The 25,435-nt window shown below is 38.9% G+C and overlaps 2 protein-coding genes across 2 annotated transcripts in view; one reads left to right on the forward strand and one right to left on the reverse strand.

Moving 5' to 3' along the window:
• Positions 1-88: 88 nt before the first annotated feature.
• LOC108885199 (uncharacterized protein C4orf45) lies at positions 89-5,279 on the reverse strand. The gene is made up of 4 exons (XM_018679433.2): positions 5,073-5,279; positions 3,924-4,153; positions 3,430-3,488; positions 89-789 (listed from the first exon to the last, which is right to left on the reverse strand). Exons 1-4 carry the CDS (start codon positions 5,134-5,136, stop codon positions 726-728), a joined length of 417 nt encoding a protein of 138 aa, XP_018534949.1. The 5' UTR covers positions 5,137-5,279; the 3' UTR covers positions 89-725.
• Positions 5,280-7,013: 1,734 nt separating this feature from the next.
• Positions 7,014-25,435, forward strand: part of LOC108885197 (rap guanine nucleotide exchange factor 6) — a 42,099-nt gene continuing 23,677 nt past the window's right edge. Inside the window, exon 1 of the mRNA XM_018679429.2 lies at positions 7,014-7,723. Within this exon, the coding sequence (XP_018534945.1) occupies positions 7,655-7,723 (69 nt within the window). The 5' untranslated portion in view covers positions 7,014-7,654. The remainder of the gene's footprint in view (positions 7,724-25,435) is intronic.

The following is a 25,435-nucleotide window of genomic DNA, read 5'->3' on the forward strand; positions in this document are numbered from 1 at the left end:
AGAATTTCATTAAATTGCTGTAATCATATTAAAGATGTCTCAACAAAATTCAACTACAACATGCCTTGAGGTGGCTGTCAGACAGAGGGCAGCCTATTGTAGCGATGGTATTTCCTGCAAATTGCAAGAAAATAGGTGGCTTCTCTTGTGGTAAACAATCTGTCCACTTATCTACACCAGACGTAAGTGGATATGATTGCTTTGGCCGATGGGGATGGATTACTAGGTGCTTCTCAAATAGGAATCAAAAGTCCATATCTGTGATACTGTTAGAGGGGAGAGGGACCTTCGATGACCAACTTGGTTGTTGCTATTATTTTTGGAAATAATCTTCAGTTTAAGAAATCAATGCTATATCTGACATGTTACACCACTTTGAACGAATTCTCAGAATGTTTACAAAGACTATTTTTTTGCCCAGTTTTTATTCAGACTTCCATTGTGATTGTGATTCCATTGTGTCATTATAACAGATAAAGTGTACTCATAAACTTTCCGTGAACTTTTACAGGTGTGTAGAACTGTGCAGGACAACTATCTGAATCTATTTGATGCCGAAAATCTATGTGAAGTTCTCTGTAATCATACAGGCTGGAGGGTGTGAAAAATGAAACTGCTGAAAAGTCAGCGTGTTAGAGGGATTAAAAGATGTTTAATCAAACTCGACGCATCTCATTAACAGTCAGGTCCTTCAGCTGCCGTGGGTGGTAGAATGCCATCTGCTGTTAGCTGTAACTGTCTCTGTGAAACTTGGTGTTGACTTGTTGTGAGTCATCTGTCATGTTCTTTCTGGGAGGAAACAAATATGAGAGATGGGGAAGAAAATAAATCAGGGAAATTCAATTGACATCACTGACCTACATGTATACCTACAGGGTGTGGTATTTTTAATTGGCTTCACTTTTTCAGAGTCATTAATTTGTTTTCTTTATAATGTCTCAGACTTCCCAGAGTTATAAACAAACTATTGGTCTGACATTTATTGGATACTAATGAGTTTGCATTGGTCCTTTCACAAGGAGACACTTGTCCTTAGGATTTAAAGGCCCCATATATAGAATATATATAAAAACCACATTTTAACAGAGGCCTTACAAATACATCTCAAAGGGAGGACAATGTCTGGCTTTAGTGTACAGAGACTTTTCAGCTTAGCTAGGAAATCTTGAGGGCATTTCAGAAACAAGAACCAACATTTTATTTTCAGCAATTTTCTTTATCAGTTGTTATTTCCTAGAGATGTATTTACTGTACATGTAATAGCTACAAGGCTTGAGAGCGGGGGAACTTAGTGAAGGTCGCTCACACTAATTCCTGTACTAGTTGTGCCTTAGCTAATGGATCTATGTCAAGACACATTGCTATTGTCAGTCTAACAGCTCTGTATACTGCTGCACATAGCATGGGTTCCATCATGTGCTGTTAATAACACATCCTTAAACAGCCATTTATGAAATTTTAGTCCATGTCTTCTTGCTGGTCCTGAGTGTGATCTACTGTGTTTTGTAGGGTGTATTTTAACATACATTTTGCTATATCTGCATATCATGTAGGATGTCATAATTCTCTTTGAAAGTTTGTTTTCTCTTTAGTTTGTTTTGTTGTTACATTTTCCTTTTCCTATATACAGTACAAACATGTTCTACTTGTTGACGCCTGATGTCTTCCCCTGTAAGACTGTGTGCTTCTTTTGTGTTTACGTCAGAGGCTTTCACTGTGCCCTGTTCCCGTGGACAGATGCACAATATTGATTCATCTATTGTTGTATGTTATTGTATTGTGTGTGCTGACTGAGAGAGTATAGAAGTGGCTGATTCTAAGAAACTGGTCCATAAACATTTCTTAGGAACTGTGGACCTAATCACAAACCCTTTCAATAATATTTGATGATTGATGACATAATGACAAACCTGCACTCACATATTATGGTTTCTTTGTGAGACGTTCCAATAGTTGGAACTCCCTCCAGTTCTTTATTCAGGCTGAAAACATGGTTGAAAAATCATCACATATGTCATCCTGCCTAGCTTTGTCTGTGACAATATTTTCAATTCCCCCCAGCTCTATTTTGTCTCTATTATTGATGTCTCTCATCTGTGACATCAGTGTCTTCTCAGCTGGCCTCTGTCTTGTATATTATGCTGATTTGTGTGCCTTACCATTTGGTTTACTGACTATACAGTTTTCGTCATGTGATTGTTTTCTCACTTTTGTCACGCAGGTTATTTCAAGAACAGCTGTTTAAAATGGGCTGTTTGGCTCACACTGAGGCAGTGACATAGATTAATGTGCACTGTCTCTGCAGAAGAATAAGTCTATATAACCTCACGCTCTTGGTCCCATTAGGCTGTAATGCTCATTAGAGACCAGAAAACAAAATTACTGACTAAATGATAAATGGGAAAACATCCAAGGTGACAAATGAAAAAGAAAAACCAACATAAACTGTTTCTGTAAGTTGGTAGGGCTCTTTAGTAGAGTCTTTTCTGGGTTGAGTTTCTGGGACTCTACTTGTCTGATACAGCCAGAGCTGTAGCTACTGTACCATTGAGGGCACTGAGGTCATGTTCTCTGTAATACTTCTGGGAATTTGGGAGGTATAATGACATGAGGAGGAGTTTACATTCTATAATTACACACACACATACTGTCCACATTTTGGGGTTTTAAGGCTTATCCTAGCTTATTACCTAGAGTAAGTATCTTAAAATGTTACTTTTTGGGTAAAAAGATGGAAGTGAAATGAAATAAGTTTAAAGAAAGGGGATTTAGTACTCCCCTGTATATGCAGTATGGAGAGGTTTTTAAACAAGATGGATGGCTATTGACAATTCTTTGACTTGTTTGGTTCTTAATAGAGTAGTAGGGCAGAAGTTGACAATTTTGGCCTTGTGGTGGCACCAGAGTACATTTTTATCTTTATTTTTTTTTTAAACAGTTTAAAAGGGTAGAATCTAAAGGTAAGGTCAAAATGAACAGACAAAGCTAAATAGATCCCCCATTCATTTTCTATTGCAATAAGGATTCTTTTGTGTGTTGTTCAACTAAATATAAAGTGCCATGGGAGGGAAGTGAGGATCTCATGTTTACTGAGTAAATGTAGTACCACAGTTGACTGGCAATGCTGTGTTAATTAAGAAAATTGTTTATAAGGTGAAGGATAAATCATCCAGGGTTTGTGTGGTGTGTGTGTGTCTATCTGGCTGGTTTCTTGTCTACAGCTTGAGGCAGTGTGTGTTCCTGCAAAAGTGGAAGTGTTGCATTATGAATGGGCAGGCAGATAACCAGCAATACAGTCATTCAATGCTGTGCAAACCTGAGATGTTGTCACTTGTCACACACACACACACACACACACACACACACGTAATACGATTCTGAACAATGGAAACAAGAAATTCAAAGTGTAGACTAAGAATTCTGTCTTACTTTTTTTCCTGAAACCTGTGAGTCACTCTGTCCTCCAACGCTGTCCGTAACTCAGTTCTCTGTCAGGAGAGGAAGACTGAGTTCAGTTTAATTTATCCCTGAAATGCTTTGTACTTTCATTTATACAGTAAGTTACATCGTGATAATTCTGGTTTTCCTGAGAGGGAAAATGAAAATACACATTCCTGGTAAATAATGTGTGACATTTTTCTAGCCCACAGCATGTAAGATCAGTATTTATCATGTCAGGAATAAACACATAATGTAAATCACTTAATGCGTGTAAAAAATATAAGATAAACAAATATCAATAAATCAAATCCAGACTTGATAAATCATCCAATCATTATTGCTGTGCTACACTCCTGCATATTGGATCATGTCCAACTATTTCTCAAAGTCATGCTCAGTGTAACTTTGTGGCACATTAACTCAAGGATGATGCTTCTACGTGCTCATTTGCATAAGCAGCACATGGTGGATTTTAGCTGTACCTTAATTTGCATATTGCTGAGCAGTGTCCCACTGTTAAGCAGCTGGTTATACTGCCAGCCCCAGCCAACCTCCCCCACATATCTCTGCCTGGGCATCGGAGGGGGGGCATGTGGTGCGGCTCGGCACAAGTAACTGAGGTCACCTGTGGCCTCAGGTGATGAGGCGCCCACACCGATGTAGCGGGGAAAATAATTAGATCTCGGCCTGTAGTCTCCAATTCCATCTGGGCCTTGTTAGAAACAGTGAACATTTGAGAGAGGGAGGGATACAAATATCAATGAACCTGAATACTTTACTTATTTAGATTGTACAGATACAGGTGTATAAAGAAAGAAATAAGCATTGTGCAACAGTAGCAGCATACATTAAGGAAAGTTAGAAATATTTTCAGTGCAATGTAAAGAGTTAGTTGCAGTTACTGAACACAACACAACAGAACTAAATGAAAATGAGAAACACAGAAAGAACAAAAGATAAAGAGTTTGGGTAAAGTTTGAAAAAAGGAAGGAGTGCATACACTCAGCAATTATCTTGGCACTATTTGTTACAACTAATTATCTTTCAAGATGTATTAGGATCAATGTATTTCAGAGCATTTATTCTTTATGATATTGCTTTTTTATTTAATTGTTTATTATGAGTAGTAGCAGTCACATAAATGAGGCATGTATTATTCAAGTGCTTTCTGTGAATTAACAGACTACAGAGACACATATATAACATGTCTGCATTAACAATGTCTTAATGCATACAGAATGCCATATTGTACAACTACACACTCAGGCACACACAGAACTTAACTTAACTTACTGTCAATGTACTTTTATCCCTGGTTACAGTGCCATCGTGTGTCCAATTACCGTTATATTTGCTGGCTACAGGCCATATGTTAGGACATATTATTGTGGCACAGTGCTTTGAAGTCTTTTGCATAATCTCACGGGAAACTGGGATATAGCAGTCTTACAATACATAAGTTCCCAATAATTAGCGATCTTCTCAGTGATAATAGTAAGCACATATTGTAGATCCAGCAACAGAGACACTGCTTTAACTCAAATTCAGATTTTTTTCAAACAAATTCTGCTTCCTATTACTGCACTCAGTTGAATGACACAACACAAGTATTTTCTCTGTGCTTCTCCTACCTGTAAAAATCATTCTTTGTCCATACTGCGGCCCTCCTGCAGCTGCTTCACTGTTTCGCATCATTTTCCCACTGTTATGTTTGGATTAGTTGAAGGCTAGACACACAAAATAATGGGCACCCTTGGGTGATAATTTGAGCCCAGCGGTCTGCTCTGTCCATGGGGTCATGGTTGGTTGTCATGCAACAACTGGTTGTCATGGTGTCGGCACTTGTGGCTGTGGCCTAGTTGCATACTAGAAACAGGGGACGTTTCTGCCATCGAACCATGCCCACTTCACATGTGTCTCACCTCGTCCCAGATGACTTAATGAAATAAATCAACATGAGAGCAGAACTGCTACAAAATAATCTTATAATACTGTTGGTGCTTTTTGCATTTAAATAATCCCATTGGATTCACTGCACAATAAACAACAATAGCGTGACATGTACATTTCTTGATAATTGTGTAACTATATTGAAGACCTACTTACTACTATACTCACTCTACATATATAGTTCACACATCATAGCTACCAGAGCTGCTCTACTGGGCCTCTTTTGAACAAAGCAACTGCCATGTAAGTTGATGCTCCTCTATGTCCTGGATCATGGACTACCTCCTCAGCATGTGTCTACTCACAGTGGTGAGCATTCCTGGTGTTCTACAGGGGACTGTGCTTTCCCCTTTTCTTACACCTCAAACCTCAGATACGGCATGCAGACCCACCACCTATAGAGTTTTCCAACGACTCTGCAATAGCTAGTGCACTGGGGGGAGGATGCGTCAGAGTACCAGAGGGTGGCGGACAGTTTTGTGCACTGGTGTGAGTGAGCTGAACCACCTGCAGCTCAACGTTATGTTGATACTTTGGTCTGCTATGGTCTTTCATTCAGTTTACCTTTGCACATTAAAGTTAACTTACTGTGAATCTACCTTGCATGTTTTCATTTTCACATCTTTGTCCATACTGTGATTCTACCTTGCACATTACTTTTTACTTTCTGCACATTTGCATTTGCATAATTTTTCTTTCAGTAACTGTGTATTTAATAATAATTGCTAGATGTTTGCCAGAATTCAGTTTATAGTTAACCTCTAATGTCTATGGCACATAATTATCAATTTGTATGAACTTTCCTCTGCAGTTCTGTTATTTTTCTCACCCTGCTAATATCGCTATAGGACATAATGTATTTTATATGCTTATTTTGGTTACATGTTTAAGGAAAACTAGGTTGTTGTAAAGCCAATGACCTTATACTGTACTTTATTGAACCCATCTACCTGAATGTTCCCTTAATTAGTCGCTAGGTGGTACCAAAGCATCATTTTACAACTTTGCGCCCCCCCCTCCCCATTCCCATTTTTTTTTTCCTTTTTTGTTAAATGGACTCGCCCATGAGCCGCCCCTTGTGACTAAATCTCTGTCAAGTCAAACACAGGTAACAACAGCTAGACAGGAAATGCAACGATTTTACCTTCACAATAAAATAATACAATGTTCAGACTAATTGTAACACCCATAACACACGCGGATTAAATTTTGGACCAGATTCTAAATTGTTATGTTGTATTATAAAGCATGGTAGACGGTGGTACAGTCCACTGCATGCCGTGTAATCTCTTGTCTGAGTCTCATTCGTCCTTGGGTTTAATGGAACTTTTTCAATGTACTGGATAGCTAAATTAATCTGGTACATCATTTGAAAATAGCCAACGTTTTGTGTGTCTGAGAAACCTTTATGTGTTACGACATTTTTCATAGAGGTCTTTACTGATAAACTATCAGTGCGTGCAATGAAAAAAAATGCGGGGGACAAAGCCTCAATCTAAAATTCATTTATCACAGGCGCCGCCCTCAATAAACCGTATCCTTTATTGTCTCTTTGTATTTACAATATGCACGTTACTCTCCTTCGGGGTTTATTTTGGAAAGAATTAGAGGAAGTGCTACATTTAATTCTGCCCGACTTAACACTGGTGTGTCAGTCACCATGGTGGCATACAACAGAGCACAGCGGCGGTGGACCTATTTTCACTTTTAGATCCATTAAAATGGTATTATAATGAATTTTCTCAGTGGGTGTACCCGGGTCTACCTCTCATAATGGATACCAGGTTGTTGTTGACTGGATAACTGTTAGCCTTTCGCTTACTTTTTTTTTTGTTTGTTGGATCCTACATGGAATTTCTTCCCGTCGCTAGCAGAATGCTGAAGAGACAAGGAATGGCTTTGATGAACGTTGTCTTGAATAAAGGGACATTTTTCACGTTAAGAAAATAGTTAGAAGAGACTGTTTCTGACGCGCTTTTAATAAGAAGTTTCCTCTCGGTTGGGACTGGCGTTGGCAGCCGGTTTCGGCTCGGGCAAGAGAAAGACAAGACACCCAGAGGAGACCTGCACGGCTGTCTGGCTCCAGTCGTGGCCTGGCTCCGGGCACTCCCAGCTTTATCCGCTAGCATCGGAGCACAGGCGACAAGAATAAAGCAAGACAGCAGGGGGACTTCTGTTGTATATATCCGTGCCCCCGGGTATTTTTCAGCGTTTTTTCTAGGATAAGGAATTCAATATTCTCCAGACGGCGTCTTCCAAAACAATGGCGTCTTATGTGGATAACAGCTTTCGCCAGGCTGTGATGATGAATCCGGCTGAAAGGACGCAACAGGTCAGAAGAAATTACTAATTGTATTTAACTAGTAATTGAATCTGTGTTCAGGGGTGTTTCTCACCGTTGTGTTTTGCCACTCAGTTGTTACATTATAACACTGCAACATCCGCTGCCTGGTGTCCTAAACTGCAAGTGTTTTCTGTGTGTGCAACTGTTGCCATTCAGCTAGTATCAGTGTTACGTATGGCTACATCCCTCTAAGCCTTCTATCAGCAGAGATAATCAAGGCCACTTAACATAACAGGAGCTGCAGCCATGGTGCGGATCTAACTTGGCCAATAGTATCAGTTCGTGTCTCCTGTTTTTCCTTTTGAGAATGGTGCATTTTGCAAAAGATTGTCAGGGGACTTTTGCATTGCGCAAAAAACATCTAAATTGCTGCAAAAATGAGTGCGGAAAAGGCAAAGACTGGGGCTAATCCTAACTTAGCTAATAGCCCATACTAGCCTACCAAAACAGACGTTAACCCCAACCATTACTGAAGGACTAAGGCACAAAATAAAAAATTATATGCTTCTGAGTGTGGCCTGCTATTGATATTCCTCTCTAGTTTTTCATTACTAATCGTCCAGTAGAGTTTTATCATTGGTTTCTGCAGCTCAGTACTGTCACTGTACTATACCATCTCAGTATCATCTGATAATGCAATCTCTGGGAAGTTTGTAGTGCTAGTTGGAGAGACTTCTGAATATTTAAATCCTGTGGACTACGGTTGTCACCCCTGAGCCGCATACACGCACCCAAGCTTGCATATTAGCGGTTACGCTATGTAGATACACGTAATAAATCCAGTTTAATGGTATTATTTCATTTGAGCACTGCCTCCACTGCACATGAATGCTGTGTTGGCAAAGGCTCTACAGACAATAGACGATCAATAGGCCACCACTTAAATCAGTGGGCTTCAGTTAGTGGCACAGCCTTCTACCCGTTTATCTGACATTGAGGAAGCAATTGTGGTGTCATTGACGGCTTGTTAACTGTACTAGGCCCATGGTCTCTACAGCTCTGTAAAAGCTATGATTTGTATGGGTGACAGATGCCAGCATGGTTAAGAAAACAAAGATGGGGATACAGAATTTGGCTCACATCAGTGTCCGCAATGTTCATTTAAGAGGTGATCGAGCATTGGTATTTTATATCAGGGTTACACGAAATAATTATTTGCATTATCATTTATTTGATGGGGTAAAAATGGGGGGAAAAAATCTTAAAAAAAAAAAAAAAAATGCTTCTTGGAGCCTTTATGGTGGCATTTTCAAATTGCTTCTTTTGTCTGACCAACAGTCTAAAACACAAATATTCACTTTACTAACATATAATCTGTGACAAAGAATTATACAGCCATATATGACATGATGTTGTAAAAATGACAGGGAACCTTTATCAATACAGTTGCCAGGTAATTTCTGTTAATTGACTTACTGAGAAATCCACAAATTGTTTCTGTAGTTTAGAATGTTGGATTGACTTTGAATTGCTTGCATTTTTTCAGCTGTGGTGGTCCAACATTTTGTTTCTTTTCCCACGAAACAGGTGATTTTCTCAGCAGGAAGTAGTTGCTAGATATGATACTTTAAATAATAACAGGAAATTGCTTTGCAGTGTTCCCATAGTTGATGTGGAAGTGAGAATAAGATTCAAAGCTGGCACTCTGTGATACATGTGACATAACCTTCCTCATCCAGTAAACACCTGAGAGGATTTACAGTACGTCAGTGTAGCTGTCAGCGTCATATCAAAGTCTGAATGCTGTCTCTGAGACTTTCCAGGCGATGCCAAGAATATGTGTGGGGAAATGTACTAGGAATTTCTGATCTGGAAAATAGTCTGATTAAAAGATACTGAGCTGGATAAATATGTCCTGCTGAGCGATTAAGTTAGAAAATAAGTGTGTTTGATGCCTGTGGTCGTTTAACACTCTGGAGCCATGGTACGAACCGTGCTGTGTCAGTATACAAACATGTCGTTCAGTGGGTCTTTGAAATTATGAAAAATGAATGGAGAGGCAAACGAGGACAGTTTGAACAATGACATGTTTAACAGTTATTTTAGTCATAGGGAAAGTTGTGATATTCTAACAGGATTTGGGAGTCTGCAGAAACACTGCATCCATCTTGTTTTATAATTACATAACAGCGATGTCCACATCTTTTTTTTAACAGTTACAAAGGTGGAAGGTCTGTGGAAAGTTCAGAAGACATGTCTGTGATAAGTGAGAAGTCTTTTCAACATTAATCTTCATGGTATTGAATATCATGTGACTGTGTGCCTCTATTGGATGTCTTTTCAATAGCAGCACCTTCCCTGGTGTTCTTTTCAAGTGTCTGGCGAATGTGGTGGCTGACACAGTTTATCCTAATGGTGTTGGCAGGGCCTCTCTGTCAGGATTAGCTAACGGTTAGAGGGATCTGTCTTTATCGTTCAAGGCTGACCATAGTGGGATTTGACCCTCTGCCTCCCCCTATTGTCACATGGCAGGTTAAATAACTGACCACTTGACAGCGAGTGTTCACACTGGCTTTGTCAGTTTTCTTCCTTTTCGAAGTGTAACTGGCAGTGCACTGAATTTTTGACAGTGGGCTAAGGAGGTAGTCTGATAGTCAACGAAGCAGAGGGAGGAGGGTGACACAATTATTTTACAAAGAACTGCTGCATATTTCTGCAGTTGTGATATAAATTAAGATAACATGACATGACTATTTGATCTGTAATTTCTATTTCATGTCCAAATTCAATAATTTATTGGGCAAAAAATTACATCACTTTGAATGAAACAGAAATAGTGCTAGATTAGACATGCCAGAGGATGTTTTCCAGAATTTGAATTTGTCATCTTGCTGATCCTTCTGCTGGTTTTGCCAACTTTCAGGCCACACATTTCACCTGTTTTGACCCAGACCAGCCTAACATTTTAGCTATTTTTAACTTAATCTTTAAATAGGGATGTAGGGTGGATTTCATGATGTAGACTCAAATCAAGCAAGCGTTTTATCTTAAAAGAGCTTCTGCACTGTTGTCTCCCTTAGGGATATCTTTTTATTCACTATAAAAATGACTGCAGGAGAACAGGGCATGCTTATTATCAGATTTGGAGATGACACAATGACAGAAAGTCTGCTTCAGGAGCAGGATGTATGGGATGTATGGGCATTGTAAATAATATACCTTGTGTTTATTGCCTATTAATACAATGGAAACTTTGAATTAACCAGCATCTAGTTTCTCCAGAATGAATGTTAATCATCAAGTGTCAAGCTCAGGCTTTGTTTGTCAAAGTGGTGTCTATGACATGTTTGTATGGCAGGTCACTAGGTGGGAGTTGGACTATCTTGAGCTGTATAAATCAAGCATTGCTTAACTCTGAGATCTAACTTCTCTCATCAAGTTATAGATTGTCAATCGTCAAGTTAAAATGCCTGAACTGAATCTTAAAACATAAGTTTTAGTAGAGGGATATGTGACAGTATTTTATATCAGCACCTATTTGCATGCTTAGGTCTTCAGTCTGCAAATAACTATTAACTTAGAGAACTGCTTGTTTATGTTGTTGCATATTTAATGTCATGACTTTGGACCACAAAGGCATTGAACTGAACTTAATTGATTTGAACTGTATATTTTAATATATCATCAACCTCTTTATCTTGTCGTTCAACTATGTGTCATTAAGGAGCAAGAGCATAAAACTCAGGACTGTGTCAGCCAGTCAGGAAATAAGGAGTGAAATCACTCTCTGTGGTCTTACAGGAACAAAAATGATGCCTGCACCTGGCCCTCCACAGTGCCCACTTCTGCTTTCGCTGCGGTTCTGCTTATTTTCAGCAAAGTAGCTAGACACAGGACAGACATCTCTCCTCTTGTTTAGCCAGGTGGCAAAGCTAAAGGCCACAAACAACAGTCCCCGTCTGCCGTGACCCTGCTTTACAGCTTCATAGCTGGAAGGACAAGCTGCCTACTTTACATTGTTTCCACATATTCTGGACCCAGGCAGGAGACCAGTATTGGCTTTCAGTGTCTGTATGCAGACAGGGGAAAAACGAATGCATTTGGGCATTTAGCAGACGTTCATGACCCCTATGACTTGTTGTGAATAAATGAATTGTATTATCTAGAACATTAGGTGGTCATTACTCAAAGAAACCAATAGTAAAGACCCAGCTAAAATGGCAAATATTCAAAACAACTTCAATCTTCCTGTGTTTGTAGAGTGATTTTGGCATGATAGAGATGTGCTATGTACAAAAATAAAAGGGTCAAGAAAAGAGCTGGCATGCCAACATAGCAGGACCATGCCCTGTTATTGCATAACAGATAAAGACTGTTATTTAATGGGGAATGGAGAACAATATTTACTTTCAAATTAAGTTGAAATGGTACAGGATATTAGCATAGACCTGCAGAGCTGTTTACCTAATGCATTCAGCCCCATGATTTTTAAGAAGTAAATACTCAATTTAAACATGCAAATGTATATATATGGTGCAAATTAAACTTTGTGTAATACTGTATCACATTTTAAGTTGTAGAAAGTAGAATATCACCCTATTCACTATACTTATACAGCACCTTTTGTTTGAGATGTTTGCTGTAGATAAAAAATATTCACTTGCAAAGACATTACTGTACTATTTCAACCAAACCTTTAGAACCCTAACAGAGTAAAGTACATCTGATAATTAACCTGCACAGGATGCAGTTGTTTCAAGTTGTAAAATGTCTGATGAGCTGCCCTGTCTCTCAGCATCCTGCTCAGAACAATTAGGAAGAGGAAAAGCGTCAGGATGCTTTTTGAACTTAAGCAGGAAGAATGTCTTAACAACAGAACCCCTTTCCCCCCCAAAGCTGTTTTTATTTTCTGGAACTGGGTGTTGTTTTGTAACTGTCTTCCTATTTTTGTCAGGGCGTCAGAAGCATGTGATCGTCTATTTAAAAACCCTCCCGATTGCTGGCTCAAAAAAGTAGGACGGACTTCTGCAGAAACTTTTTTTCCTACAGGAGTCATAATGGTGTAATTTTCCCAGGCAATACAGGGTTTTCTAATTCTCCACGACTTCCGTCCATCCTGTAAATTTAGGTGCTGGTTGCCTTGGCGTATGCTTGTGCTCTACAGTGCTAAGCCTGTAGAAGTAAAGTGATGTCACATGTTATTCTTGTGTTGAAAGTGGAGGCTGAGTGCAGGCTGAAGTGGTTACACACACCGCGGTCACAGTGACGTATTCCTCCCAGTTTAAATACAGGGGATGATTTCAGGAAGGGAAGAAGGAAACAAATGCACCAACGTACAATGCCCACACACCAGCACAGCTGCTGATTGGCTCTTTTGAATCATGCTTTTAATCCCATATGAGATTTCTTTTCATTATATTGTGATAGTAATAAATCATAGTGCAGACTACTGGTCAGTGGACTCATAAAAGCTATTGATTATTGTATTAAAAGCATTGATTCTTGAGCTTTATGACTGTACAGGGAGCAGCTGATGAAAAGGTCTGATCTTAAATCAAACATATAATCTCTTCACTGCTGGAGGATGGCATTTATGGCAGTTTTACAGTTTAATTGCACCGATAAATGTCTGATATCACGGTTGACTACGAGCCAGAAAACATTTGCATTCCAGAAACTTACTCCTTACTGGAATACACAGGGATGTTTGTGTAGTCCTGTGTGCATGTTACTCCCTTAAATCTAATAATGAAAAGACCAATCCAGTAGAGTTTGTGTTTGAATGCACCACTGAGATTGAAGTAAATTAAACACACCATGGCTTTCACCCCATGGAGCATCATTTAGTACTAGTGGAGCACAAAACCAAGCTAAAGCTCTTTATTTTTATGGTATATCTACTTCTATGGTTGTGCTGATATTTTTTATGACTAAGGTAGGTGAGTCTACTAGTCTAGTCTACTAGTGTCCTCAAGTATAGATATAGATTGAAACCTCATCCTGAGATACTCCTTTATGAACGTTTCATATTAATCAAGGATGATAATTGCATTCCTGTTGTGATACTATGCACTGTCCTTAAACTGTTTTTGTGTACTTTTGCTGAATTTCTATGAACAAAAAGTTGAAAGAAGAGGAATAATTTGAGAGATTACGTGCCTTGCTTGGTTGTTGTCTGCAAATAGATCTGCAAGGATGTGATATTTGGCTGCATTGCAGCCTGACTCAGTTTTTCATACCAAGAAAAGACTTTTTGACAGTGTTCGAGGTAGATTCTTCCTCAGGAGGTGCATGTGAAAAAAGGAGTTCATTTTGCAGAGGTTGCATAAGTATCCTTGATATCCCTCAGCAAAATCATATCAGTGTTCCTTTTACAACAATAGAGGGTGAGGGGAAGTTAAAGTAAAACAATTTCTAAAATGTTTATCAAGAGACCTCATGCTGGCTTCTGAGTTGCTTACTCCGCAGTCCTCTCTCTGCTGTACTTTTATTTTCTGGCCTTTAATTCTGGCTCACTGAGGGCTCACTCCAGGTTATGTCATTCATACAGTTGATGTTTTGATTTTTGTGTTTCATGTTGCTTTTGTTATTACTATGAATAACTTAAAGAAAGAAAAGAACATGCCTTGTGGTATGAAGCCGTACTGTTCTATTTGTCGGTAAACCTCACTTTATCTTGTCAGATAGATTGGTGATTGATGTTGCCTCCAGGGTCACACAGTACATTCGTTGCAACTGAATTACACACATTCTGATGTCAATGGCATGTTTCAGTTCCTTATGTTCGCATTCCTAGAGATATTTTTAAAGCAAAGAAAAACAGCTCTCTGTAGTCAAGGCTCCAGAAATTCCATTGGCCTTCACTGCAGAAGGCAATAGACCTCATGCCACTGAGCGACCACAATCTTTACATAACGTAGCCCAGGACCCACTTGGCTGCTTGGAGAGCTTAAAGAATAAACCATTCCTGACGTGCGATATTTACATGACTGCTATTGAATTACGCTACTTGTGGAGGCTGTCATTAAGAGCTTCATTCCTAAATGGGATTTTGGAAATTCCAGCATTTGGAAAAAGTGACACCTGCGTTTCAGAAAAGATTGATGGCATTAAGTGAAACATTTAGCATCTTTTTTATTGTTCAGTAGGCAATGCTTTAATCCTTGGTTGACACAAAATGGCACTTCAAGAGACAAGATCTATTTATTGTAGTGATACTGAATGATATTTAACTGAAACTAAAGGCATATGTGTTAGGAAATTATTCAGTTGTAATGTTTTAATGTAAACAACTACCAGACTTCTTTGAGTGAGTTTGCTTTTTAGCCTCAATCTGTTGTATAATCTGGAGTATAATCCCCCCTTCTTGGTGAACTGCTCAGACATAACAATTTATCAGATGGAGGGCTGATTAATTCGTGTGATTAGAGATCTCTAAATCCCAGTATACGGGTTTACCATGCAGCTAAAACTTGTTTACAGTATTTGTAACAATGGCACTTAAAGATGGTTGCCGTTGCGTGAACAGGGTCAAGACCAGGGCAATGTTTTTGGCAGGGCTGCGTATAAACAAATTTCTAATGCTATTGTTTTTGCAGATTTTAATTTGGAGAATAATGCGTGAGTCGGGCTATATGTGTTTACTGCTGTTTCCACATAATTTATTTTCTCAATCCTTAACAATTGGGAGGAAAGAGGGTGAAATTAATGCTTTTGACGTTGACATTTTGCGTAGGTTGAAATGAAAGATTTTCTCTGACATACTTCTTATTTGGCAGAGCAGCCAGTAAAGCATTCCCTTGTTTAATTAATGTATTGTTCAGACTTGTTTACTATCACAAGTGTTATTTTTCATCCTTACAAAAAAGCCCAAGCCACTGGCACCTTATTGGCATCCTGCTAGCCTGCTGTGGAACCACAGCCAGGTTCATTAGCATTATGGCTCTCCGGTTTTTCTTGTACACTTGTAGGAACCAGAGCCAGTTTCATTAACACTGTGCCTCTAGTGGATTACTCACCTGCTTAAGTTTAAGGTTTCAAATATTTATCAGCAAGGCACAGGTAGCTTCTCTCACTGCACTGGATTCTTCCAGAAATCTTTTGTGGCACAGGTATCAGGCTGCAATGTGTTCTTTTCTACAAGCCGTGTCAGGAGAGTGATACACTTGCATGTATTCACCAGTCTGTTTTCAGTATATAATAACATAACAGACCTAATAGCATAAATTAGTTGGTTGTCTTGGTTTTCTGCTTTGCTTTTTTGATATAAATATTTTATTCAGCAGATTTTATATGGCCTATTGACAGTAACATTTCTAAAAGGAGCATGCCACTCCTTGTGCCCTAAGGACTAACATGTTGTCTATAATATTTCTCAAAGTTTTTTAGTACTTTGCTCTGCTCTTATCAAGAGCAGTCTCCCACATTATATGCAATTAGTCATGAGGAATGTCAGACGATAAAGGATAATTATGTTCAGGGAATGTATGGTAAAGAAAATGAGATGGATAGAAGTAGGACACAGGAGTGATCTGTTTACCTCTTATCAAGATATAGCAAAGGCTAGGCCTCATATGTTGCAACCTCAGACCAATAACCATACAGTTAGGGTTGAAACCTTCAAGTATTTGGACTTTCTGTTAAGCTGCTGATTATTTTCTCTATTAACTGCATGGTGTTTAGAAGTGAAGAAAATAATGAAAAATGCCTGTTGCCATTTCACAAAGCCAACAAAAGTCTAAAACCTAAATACATTAATTTACAATCACATATGAATCATATCATGAAGAAAATCAAATAGTTGCAGATACATTTTCTGTTGATTTACTGATTAATTGACTAATAGCTTCAGCTCTGCATACAGTCTGATTAAAGCATAAACCAAATATATTTAAGACTGCCTAAGTTGATATAATTGGTTGGCTCATTTGAGAATTTTCAAACATACCAGTTCCTGCAAGCATTGGGAAAGTGCCACTCCTAAAGCCAATAACAATGAAGCAATAAAGGTACTCTTCCTCCGCCAGCCAGTTGCGTGTCTGTATGCAAAGGAAGTCCTCCCCTCTCTAGTGTAAACAAATACACACTGCGGTGTAGATGAGGGCAGGAAGAGTGTAAAGTGAAAGTGTGTGAAGATAGCAGATTAGGAGAGAGAAGAGAGAGAACTTTTTGTGATAATCACATCACATCATTCAGCCAAAACCTCTTTGACCTAATGGCTAATTTTACATTTTCTTGTAAAGACCTTGTAGTCAATGTCAAGCTCAGATGTTGAGTCATTACACTGTTTGCTGGACATGTCTTTGATCCTAATGTGGCCTGTCATGCCTCACGCAAACTGTGGTATATTAACAGCTGTGCTGGTGGAAGGCAGGTGATTACTTGCCATGTGAGCTAAAGGAGGGGATTCATTACAACACTAATATGAGCAAAAACAGCTGTCTTTGCTAATGGATGCTTTTGTCAGAAGTGAAAACTGCTGCAGCAGCAGTCCTTGAGTTCTGCCAGCGGGAATATGAGGGGTAGCGAACGGCCTAAAAAGAGAGCAAAGAGGAAAGGAGGGAAAAAGCCTCCTCACAACGTTGTTTTCCCCATTTATAAATCAGTGATTAGGAATACTGCTGTTCCACTTCCTGTGTGCAGTGGAGCAGATTGGTGTACGATATCTGTCTTGTTGAAACCTTATCTTTGTAATTGGTCCCTGAGGGTTCGTCTAACCTGTGGTTGGTCACGTTTCCAACTTCTTCAGCCCTCTCTTCCTGCGTTGCCCATCAGGGGAAAATGTCCGTTCGTTACCAAGGTCTCAACGTAATCTGATTCTCACTGGAATGTTTGACAGTTTCTCCCAGCTTCCTGCTTTTGGGAAGAAGGGGATAATTATCTTAGCTTGCTTGAACTGAACCACCGATTACGTTCTCTTTCTACTGGCTCCGAGTCCAGATTGCTTGGGTGCCAGTCGAGAGATTATCAGGACCAGCGAGCTTGTCTGTGCCCAGATTTTATTATTTTTTTTAGGATCTTCCCTCTGGAACAAGTTTGTGGAACATATACTGCTGTGACGCAACAATCCCCCTTGCAGCCCAGTAAACATTGATTTCACCCTGGTGACATTGTGGTATGCTTTTCTTGCACTATTCCAGCAATACTTTTTCTCTAAATGGTGTAACATCAGTTACATCTGAGCATTATTTATTAAACAGCATTAGCTCATCTGCACCTCAGACCTTGACCAAGCTAATTGACACTTGCCTCGGTTGACCTTAAACAGCCATCCGCTGCCAGACGTTTTCCCATATGGCCCTATATTTCTTCGCACTTAAACCACTCCTGCTGAGACCAAACCCTTTTCATTAATCATTCTTGCCATGACTAGCATACAGATCTCCTTATGTGTTATGTAGCCTTTATGCAGCAAAGACCAAGTATCAAAAATAGGCTTACATAATACCACATTAGCCATTCTTTTGAGAGGCTAATGCTTGTACAATCTTCTTAAAGCAGTATATGCTTATTTGTGATTGTGTAATTTGGTTAGTTCCTCTGTTCTGTTTGTAACCGAACATTCTCAGGAAAAGGCTGAGTATGACGCTCTGGAAGGAAAATAATGTTGAGCAAAGGGGCTTTAGTCTGAACTGTACAACTCAACACAATGGGCACCGATCAATCACAGTAACAAAGGAGACTTGCAGCGTCAGTCAAAGTGACAGGTTCCTAATGGTCCTGCAAATTTATTTACTGTGAAACCTCAGCACAGTCAGTGCATTTACACAGTTACATCATACATACGGTTAATGGGATTCTATGTCAAGAGTGAATACTTGTAAAGCATGAGCTCATCATTGCCGATTAGTCAGACACCGCATGTGTGAAGCGAAAACTTGAGATGATGAGAAATGATCTACCCAAGGGCAGAGAGTAATGGTTGATGCTGCATATTTCTAAATAAATCTACATATGTTGTGTTGTGTAGTGTAGTCCTTTTTAAATTGCAACTTTCAAAATTCATACATTCCTATTTCTAATATTACTTACAATAAATTGACAGTGAATTTTGACTCTACATTTGACCAAAATACTTCTATATGAGCTGTTCTGAGGACCTTTCAATTTAAAGTGATGGACATATTATAAAGTGACTTATTATATTTTTTGCTTTTCCTAACCTTTCTTCTTACTTTTCCAATTAAACAGACATATTTAGCTAAGTGAAAATTAATTTATAATCATAGCTCCCTATATATCTGTTTGTAAAACTGTACATTTAAGATGCTTAGTTAACCACTCTAATGTAAATCCTTCACATTTAAGGAAGAAACTGATATAGAGAAAATACCACTTCAACACTGTAAAACAAACACAGCGTCACTGTGACCTGGGAAGTGTTCAGTAGGTTTTGTTGTTCCTGGTTTGTATTTGATTTGTAAGCCAATACCTTTGTCACTCAGAGTTACTTGTAATATTCCATAAATGACTGACTGATTGACGTGGTTGTTCAAACAAATTCCGTTAAACAGTTTGACTAATTGGTTTCATACACATCATCTAAAAATATGACTTTGTTACCACTGTAAAGAACTTTGCTGTTGTGTCATTTTCATGAAGTATGTGACTCAGATTGGGACAGCGGTCTCATGTGATATTTTAGTTGCACTGTCAGCCTGCATAGGTCTGACTGCCTGCGGCTGTGTTATTATTACACTAAATTAAGACTGTATTTGATTATAACTGGAGGGAAAGATGCAGCCCATTCAGGCATGCTTCCCTACAGGCCCAGGCACTGTGAATTCAACAGCAAGTGTGGTGTGGACCCAACACAATGACTCCCTGTTACAACCAGCTTCTGCTTGTCAAAAACAGTTAAAATCACAGCAATTATATTGTCGCTGCATTGGGAATAGCTGTTTTAGCTAAACTGTACCAACTGCAATTGTAGACATGCCAAGTAGACTTAAACAAAGGCTTGCATTATAGCCCAGTGCTGCATGAGTTAACATCTAACATCTAGCTTAATTTTATTCTAAAAGTAAAAGGTGGTTGATAATTGCAGTATGAGAACCAAGAAAATGGACAGATATAAGATTCACTGAATTGACTAATTCCATATATTATAGCATTTACAAGCCAAGTTAATTTTCAACACTTTATGAAAGATACATATATGATTCCAGGAAAAATACATATCAAAGCTTACTTGTTAAAACCTTAAATTGTCAGCTTTTAGTACAGCCCTATTTTCAGCTTTGTGTTAATACTTCTTTTCAGGCAATAAAATGGGTTTTAAATGGTTTATTTACAAGAAGATTTCAGCATATACTATAATGCGATGACATGCAACAACATAAAATAAAAACAATAAATGGTTAGAGGAATAGGATCCTAGGAAAATGAGATGAAATGAAAAAAAAAAAAGGAGATCTGAAGTTCTGTGATCTTTACTAGCTTTGGTGATGCCCAGGGAAGGAAAAACCTTAATTTGTGACTGAAGTCCTAAAAGATCACAATGGTTCACCATGTTTCTTTTGTAAAACATCCTCAGGATATAGTCTGAAATCCCCATCCATCTAGAGCTGAGGCCTATTTTAGTCTGAGTGAAGTGAAAGGCCTTGGGTGGGATCATAAGGCAACTCTGTAAACAGGAAACTTACCATTCAAGACTAGGCGAGCTGGGTGCACCAATGTGGTGCAGATGATAAACTCAAGAACACTATGATCAGTTACTGAGCAGTGCAACTCTTGAATCCTGAGCAGGGCTTCAGGCACTGACCCTAATGTATGGTTCAAGCTTGTAGTTAGTTATTATAGACATAGTTGGTCTTATATGCTTAAGTGGCTCTTACAGCACTGCTTTCTCTTTGAACTGGCAGCTGACCAGATACATCATCAGCTCACATTAAATTGTTGTTAAGTGTCTTTTTTTTCTTTCGAAGAAACAACTCTGTCATTGTCTCTTTTGTGTTGAAGGTTTACACTGTGACAGTCACAGCCTTTGAGATAAAAAGGTGAGGTGTCACACCTAACATGGGCAGGCGCTAGACCCCACTCCATTGTGATGAAAAACCATGAAAGAGCATAGATGACAATGTCGTCTAGTGACTAACAAAGGCAACGCTGCTGGCTCGCTCCCAGCTCAGAGGGAACATGCTGTTCTGGTACTGCAGCTCAGAGACCCTCTGGAAAACCTCCAGACAGGAAGCCACTGGCACTGCCAAGGTTGCATTTAAAATTAATTTAGGAATTTAGTGCACCAGATTGCCAAATTGAAAACAGTAAGTCATATTTATTTAAGTAATTAGCATTTAGTATCATGCATGCACATTTTCATGTGCTTTATTATGTCTCATAAGGATTATGTTTGATTTGTTTTAAGCCTTGTTACAGTATTTCTTTTTGTACCATGTGGTACTTGCAGGTATACTGCATGTGTAACACAGTGCGACTGAATTTTTGTAACTTTACATTATTTGGTTAGATTGTAATGGTCCGAAAAATGGGATGTCCAGGTATTTTGATCCAAAAATGTAGCACCAAACTCAAAAAACATCTTATCGCCATCTGATTAAAACATGTTTACATGTATGGTGACAAAAAGTGCAGAAAACAAAAAGTACACAAGTGATAAATTTCAGCCATTCTTACATGGCTCTTGCTTAAAAGTGAAACACATGAAAATGTTTACCCTATGCCGCATCTGCAACATTTACAAGACATTGTCCTTAACAACAGTACATGAGAATTTATTTGTGATTTCTTACAAACACAAGCTCTAATGGCCCTCTAGTGACCAGAGTGCGCTTGCGGCCTTGGGGGCCCAAAAAGAGACATCTGGTTTGTGTGAAAGCAGTCCTCGTATTGAAAGAGTTTCTCCGGTTGTTCCCTAGCAACCAGCATCCAGAGAAGCATTGTAATGTCTGAATTACTTTATGCAGAAGGCCATAGGAAGAAGCAGTGTAGATTTAAAAGATTGATTATTGATTTCCATAAAAATTTCAGATGCAGCAGGAGGGGAAGGTTTGGGATCAATAGCTCTACAGTTCAGAAAACAGACCAAATGAATGCAGCCACAGTAAGGTATTGAACCCAGACAGACCTGGGAATTATGTTATTTTTCTCCCATTGTGGAACTCTGGGGGATTTCATTAGTAACTCTCCTTCAGCCTTTGGCTTCTGTTTGTGTCAAGTTAATTGGACAGAAGAAAGGGGTGGGGTAGGGGGGAGGCTGGAACTAAGCGTTTTTTGGTTCATTTAGGCCACCAAGCAAGCTATTTGCCCTGGGAAGATTAAAGCACATCCTCATCCCATTTTATCCACCGTACCCCATCTCTCCTTGCTCTCGCTTTGAGCCCTCATGAATTGATCTTTATATGATGTTGCGTAACTTTGTGATGATTGCGCGGCTCCTCTTTGAGGCCTTTGTTTGAATGAGATGGAGCGGGTTTCATTTGGCCAGACAGTTGGCTTTGTTCCTGGGTACAGACCTGCTACGATGAGGTTCAGTGACAGAGCTGAGAGATCCCTTTGTGTCCAGTATCAGTCAGAGTCCACTGTTGAATCCACATTGAGCCATTGTTTATATACGATTGCATTATTATCAGTCTTCATTAGAAACATATATATCAAAAATTGTTGCGCTTTTCTCACATCCTCTTTTAGTAATCGATCCAGTTATAGATGTGGAAATTTGAACTTGGCTATGCAAAAGAGCACATCATTTTGACTGACCAGTAGTCCAAAACTCACTGTAATGTAATGACACAGAAAAACAACAAATGTTCACATTTAAGAACCTAGTGTTTGGTATTTTTGCTTGAAAAATAACTTACACAATCAACTAATAATGGAAATTGTTGTACCTCTGCATATACAGCCATGTTTTATCTTTTGAAACTGCATCATTTCACTTTCTAAACCGAGATTCCAACACAGGATTAATTATTATTATCATTATTAATTGTGCAGAACTGCAGTAAGTAGATGCCATATGTGTGCTGGGGTTGTGTTTATAGTCCGGTGCAGTGGTTGACTCTGAATGAGGCTGTGGTCAGAGTAGTGGTTTTCATGGTGCAACACTGTGGTTAGAGACTGTGTCAAGAGGCTACATATTGAATGTTGTTGTTTCCTTATATTTAGTCAGCATCAGTGACAATTTTTGGTGTAAAATCTTGACTTGCGGTCAGTCCAGATGGACTAAAACATTGTACTGTGATTAAGTCAAACATAAAGAGAGTTACGATATTTGGAGAGAGAGAGGAAGTTTTGTCAACATAATAAGTTGCCTAAAGCAGCTTGAGAAAACAGGTTCTAACATGATTTGTTTCTGTTTTGTGATACAGTGATGGAAATGTGAAGAAAAGAAACTCAATAGCTGAACTTTTCACATTAGGATTTCCTCAAGGTGGATCATACATGTACGTGTAGAAACAGCTGTTCTCACAAAGTGGCACAAACCTGTATTTATATAAGCTTTACTTGCTAATTTCTGATCAGCTGTAACAGGTTAATGCTTCAAGACCTAGCAGTTAAGACCAATTCTATCTGAGCATGTTCAGCTTTGTTTTTCTCAGTGTACAGTCCAATCACAGATCTTTAATTTATTCTTGTGATGCTGTTCATAGTTTTGAGTTCTTGTCCTGTGTGACAGTGCTCTGGTGGGTGCGACTGAGTCAGCAAATATCATTCAGTGCTAATTAGATTGCTGTGAGATCCTGTATCAGTGTTAACTTGACTAATGCTTTGAGGATGATAGTGAAACAGAAACAAAATGATGCAGTGAAGTTAAATCTGACATATAGGACAGCTTGTTTTGTTCTTACCCTCAAGGACAGCAGTGCAGTATTGTGTCCTCAGTCTTCACTGCAGATTCTGAATTACTTATCAGCTTGTGCTCAATGCAAGAAACTACCCTTTCTCCTTTTTTGCAGTTCTTTTGTATAGATTGTACCGGTACTTGTTAGTAAATTAATAAAATATATGGTGAACAATGCAGCTTTTCCTTAATGCTGACCAGAAGCTACTTCCACATTTTCCTCATAAATTATTTCTTCTCTTATCTTGTAACTTTGAGCAACTCTCAACCTTAGATTGTAGGCATACGGTGTTTTTTCCTTATTCTTCTTCTGGGAAATACTGAGCTTTTTCATGAGTTATGGAGCTTTCTTTACAATACCAGGGACAAAATGGGCCACAGTCTTAGTAATTACATAATTGGAATTAATTTTTAATTGCCTCATATGAATCTCAGTTGGATGGTTGGTTAATTAATGTGAAATTCTTTTAGAGTTCACTGTTATTCCCAAGGAATCATACAGCTGTGTTGGCAACACATCTACTGAAATAACTGCCTTTCCAGATCACTGGTATCTGGTATCTGGTATTTGGTGAAAACATAACTACCTTAAATATATCTTTTTTTTCCCAATTGCTGTTTGGCTACAAGTAGTTAACACAAGAAAACATGAAATATCATGTAATTTTTCTAGCCTGAAGGTTGTTTTTGTCTTTAGCTTGTGCTGGTTTGCTATCATGCTGCTATCAGAGTGAGATAGTGCAGCTGCAACAATAAGTTACTCTCAGCGCATTCTTTACACTGTAAGATATATTTTGACATGCCACAAAGATATTCAAGCTGATGCTTTGTACAACATGATCTTTATCTTTGGAAGATGTATGTTTGAGCTTTGGCTGAACGGTTCTATTTTCTGAAGTGCTTGGACATTAGCACACACTTCCAACCCAACATCTGCCTCTGCTGGCTGCAGCACTGATCAAAGCAGATGGGTTGGAGAGGTCAGTGAGCCTTTAGTATTCATTTTGACACGCTTACTGCGAAGACAAATTTGTTGACTGTCTATGGAACATTCACATGTTTTGTTTTTTTCGCTAACATCTTCTTGCGTCACTAAAACTTGTAATAAAACTACTATCACTATCACTATCTGCTCCTATTTGTGCAGTCCAGCATGTGTGTAATTTGCATGCCTCGAGAGACAGAGTGCATTTTAGCTCTTGAGGGTTTTATACTGGCAGGCAGCTCAAGTAGGTGCTGTTAAGCTCATTCACATGCCTCCCTGAATCCTGTTCCAGCCAGTCACCATGTCCACCAGCTGCCTGACCATGGTGGGAAATAAACAGCAGCTCCCAAGTGCCTTTAAATCGTGTCTGCAACTGCAAAGTTGTTCTGCTCAGCCAGCCACTTCAGCCACCCACCATCATTCACAGGTTTAATTCTATTCAATAAATTCCATCAAGCTGGTGTAAAAGTGAAAGTGGAGGATGGTTGGATGCATTAGAGGCCATCCCGTAGATAAAGAGGAGTCCTGTCTTCGCCTTAATCGTGTCTGAACAGGTGGCAGAGGAAGTGTAATTGTTTGTGCAGTGTTTAATTCAACATCCAAGGCAAAGAGGGAAGAGGGAGAGGGCCATGTGCTCTGCTAGCTTAACCTGTTGAGTTAACACTAAGTGCTTAATGTTAATAAGACTGCTAATTAGCTTTGTGTAGTATGTGCCAACTTCATTCAGGTGGCACATGGTTTTAATGTAGTCCTGGGGGCAGAACATGAAGGACATTTAAAGAATTTATGTGTGTGAATTTCATCAATCCACGATATATTTAAATAAGCTGTTTAATTGCAATAAACAGCTTAATTCCAGGTTTGATAACACTTATGCTTTTCTGGATTGAGGTCTTTTGAAGGATTTGTTCTGCCTGTGACTCTCTTTGCTATGATCACATGCTGTGTCTTTGTAAAACGGACACTCAGACCT

Source organism: Lates calcarifer, linkage group LG8 (assembly GCF_001640805.2).
Source record: "Lates calcarifer isolate ASB-BC8 linkage group LG8, TLL_Latcal_v3, whole genome shotgun sequence".
Taxonomy (NCBI): domain Eukaryota; kingdom Metazoa; phylum Chordata; class Actinopteri; family Centropomidae; genus Lates; species Lates calcarifer.

Coding starts and splice junctions, on each gene's coding strand:
- LOC108885199 (XM_018679433.2), bottom strand. CDS start 5,136: ATGATGCGAAACAGTGAAGCAGCTGCAGGAGGGCCGCAGTATGGACAA. Junction 4,154..5,072: donor ACAAAGAATGATTTTTACAG/GTAGGAGAAGCA, acceptor GTTTCTAACAAG/GCCCAGATGGAATTGGAGAC. Junction 790..3,429: donor CACAGGTTTCAGGAAAAAAA/GTAAGACAGAAT, acceptor GTTTCCTCCCAG/AAAGAACATGACAGATGACT.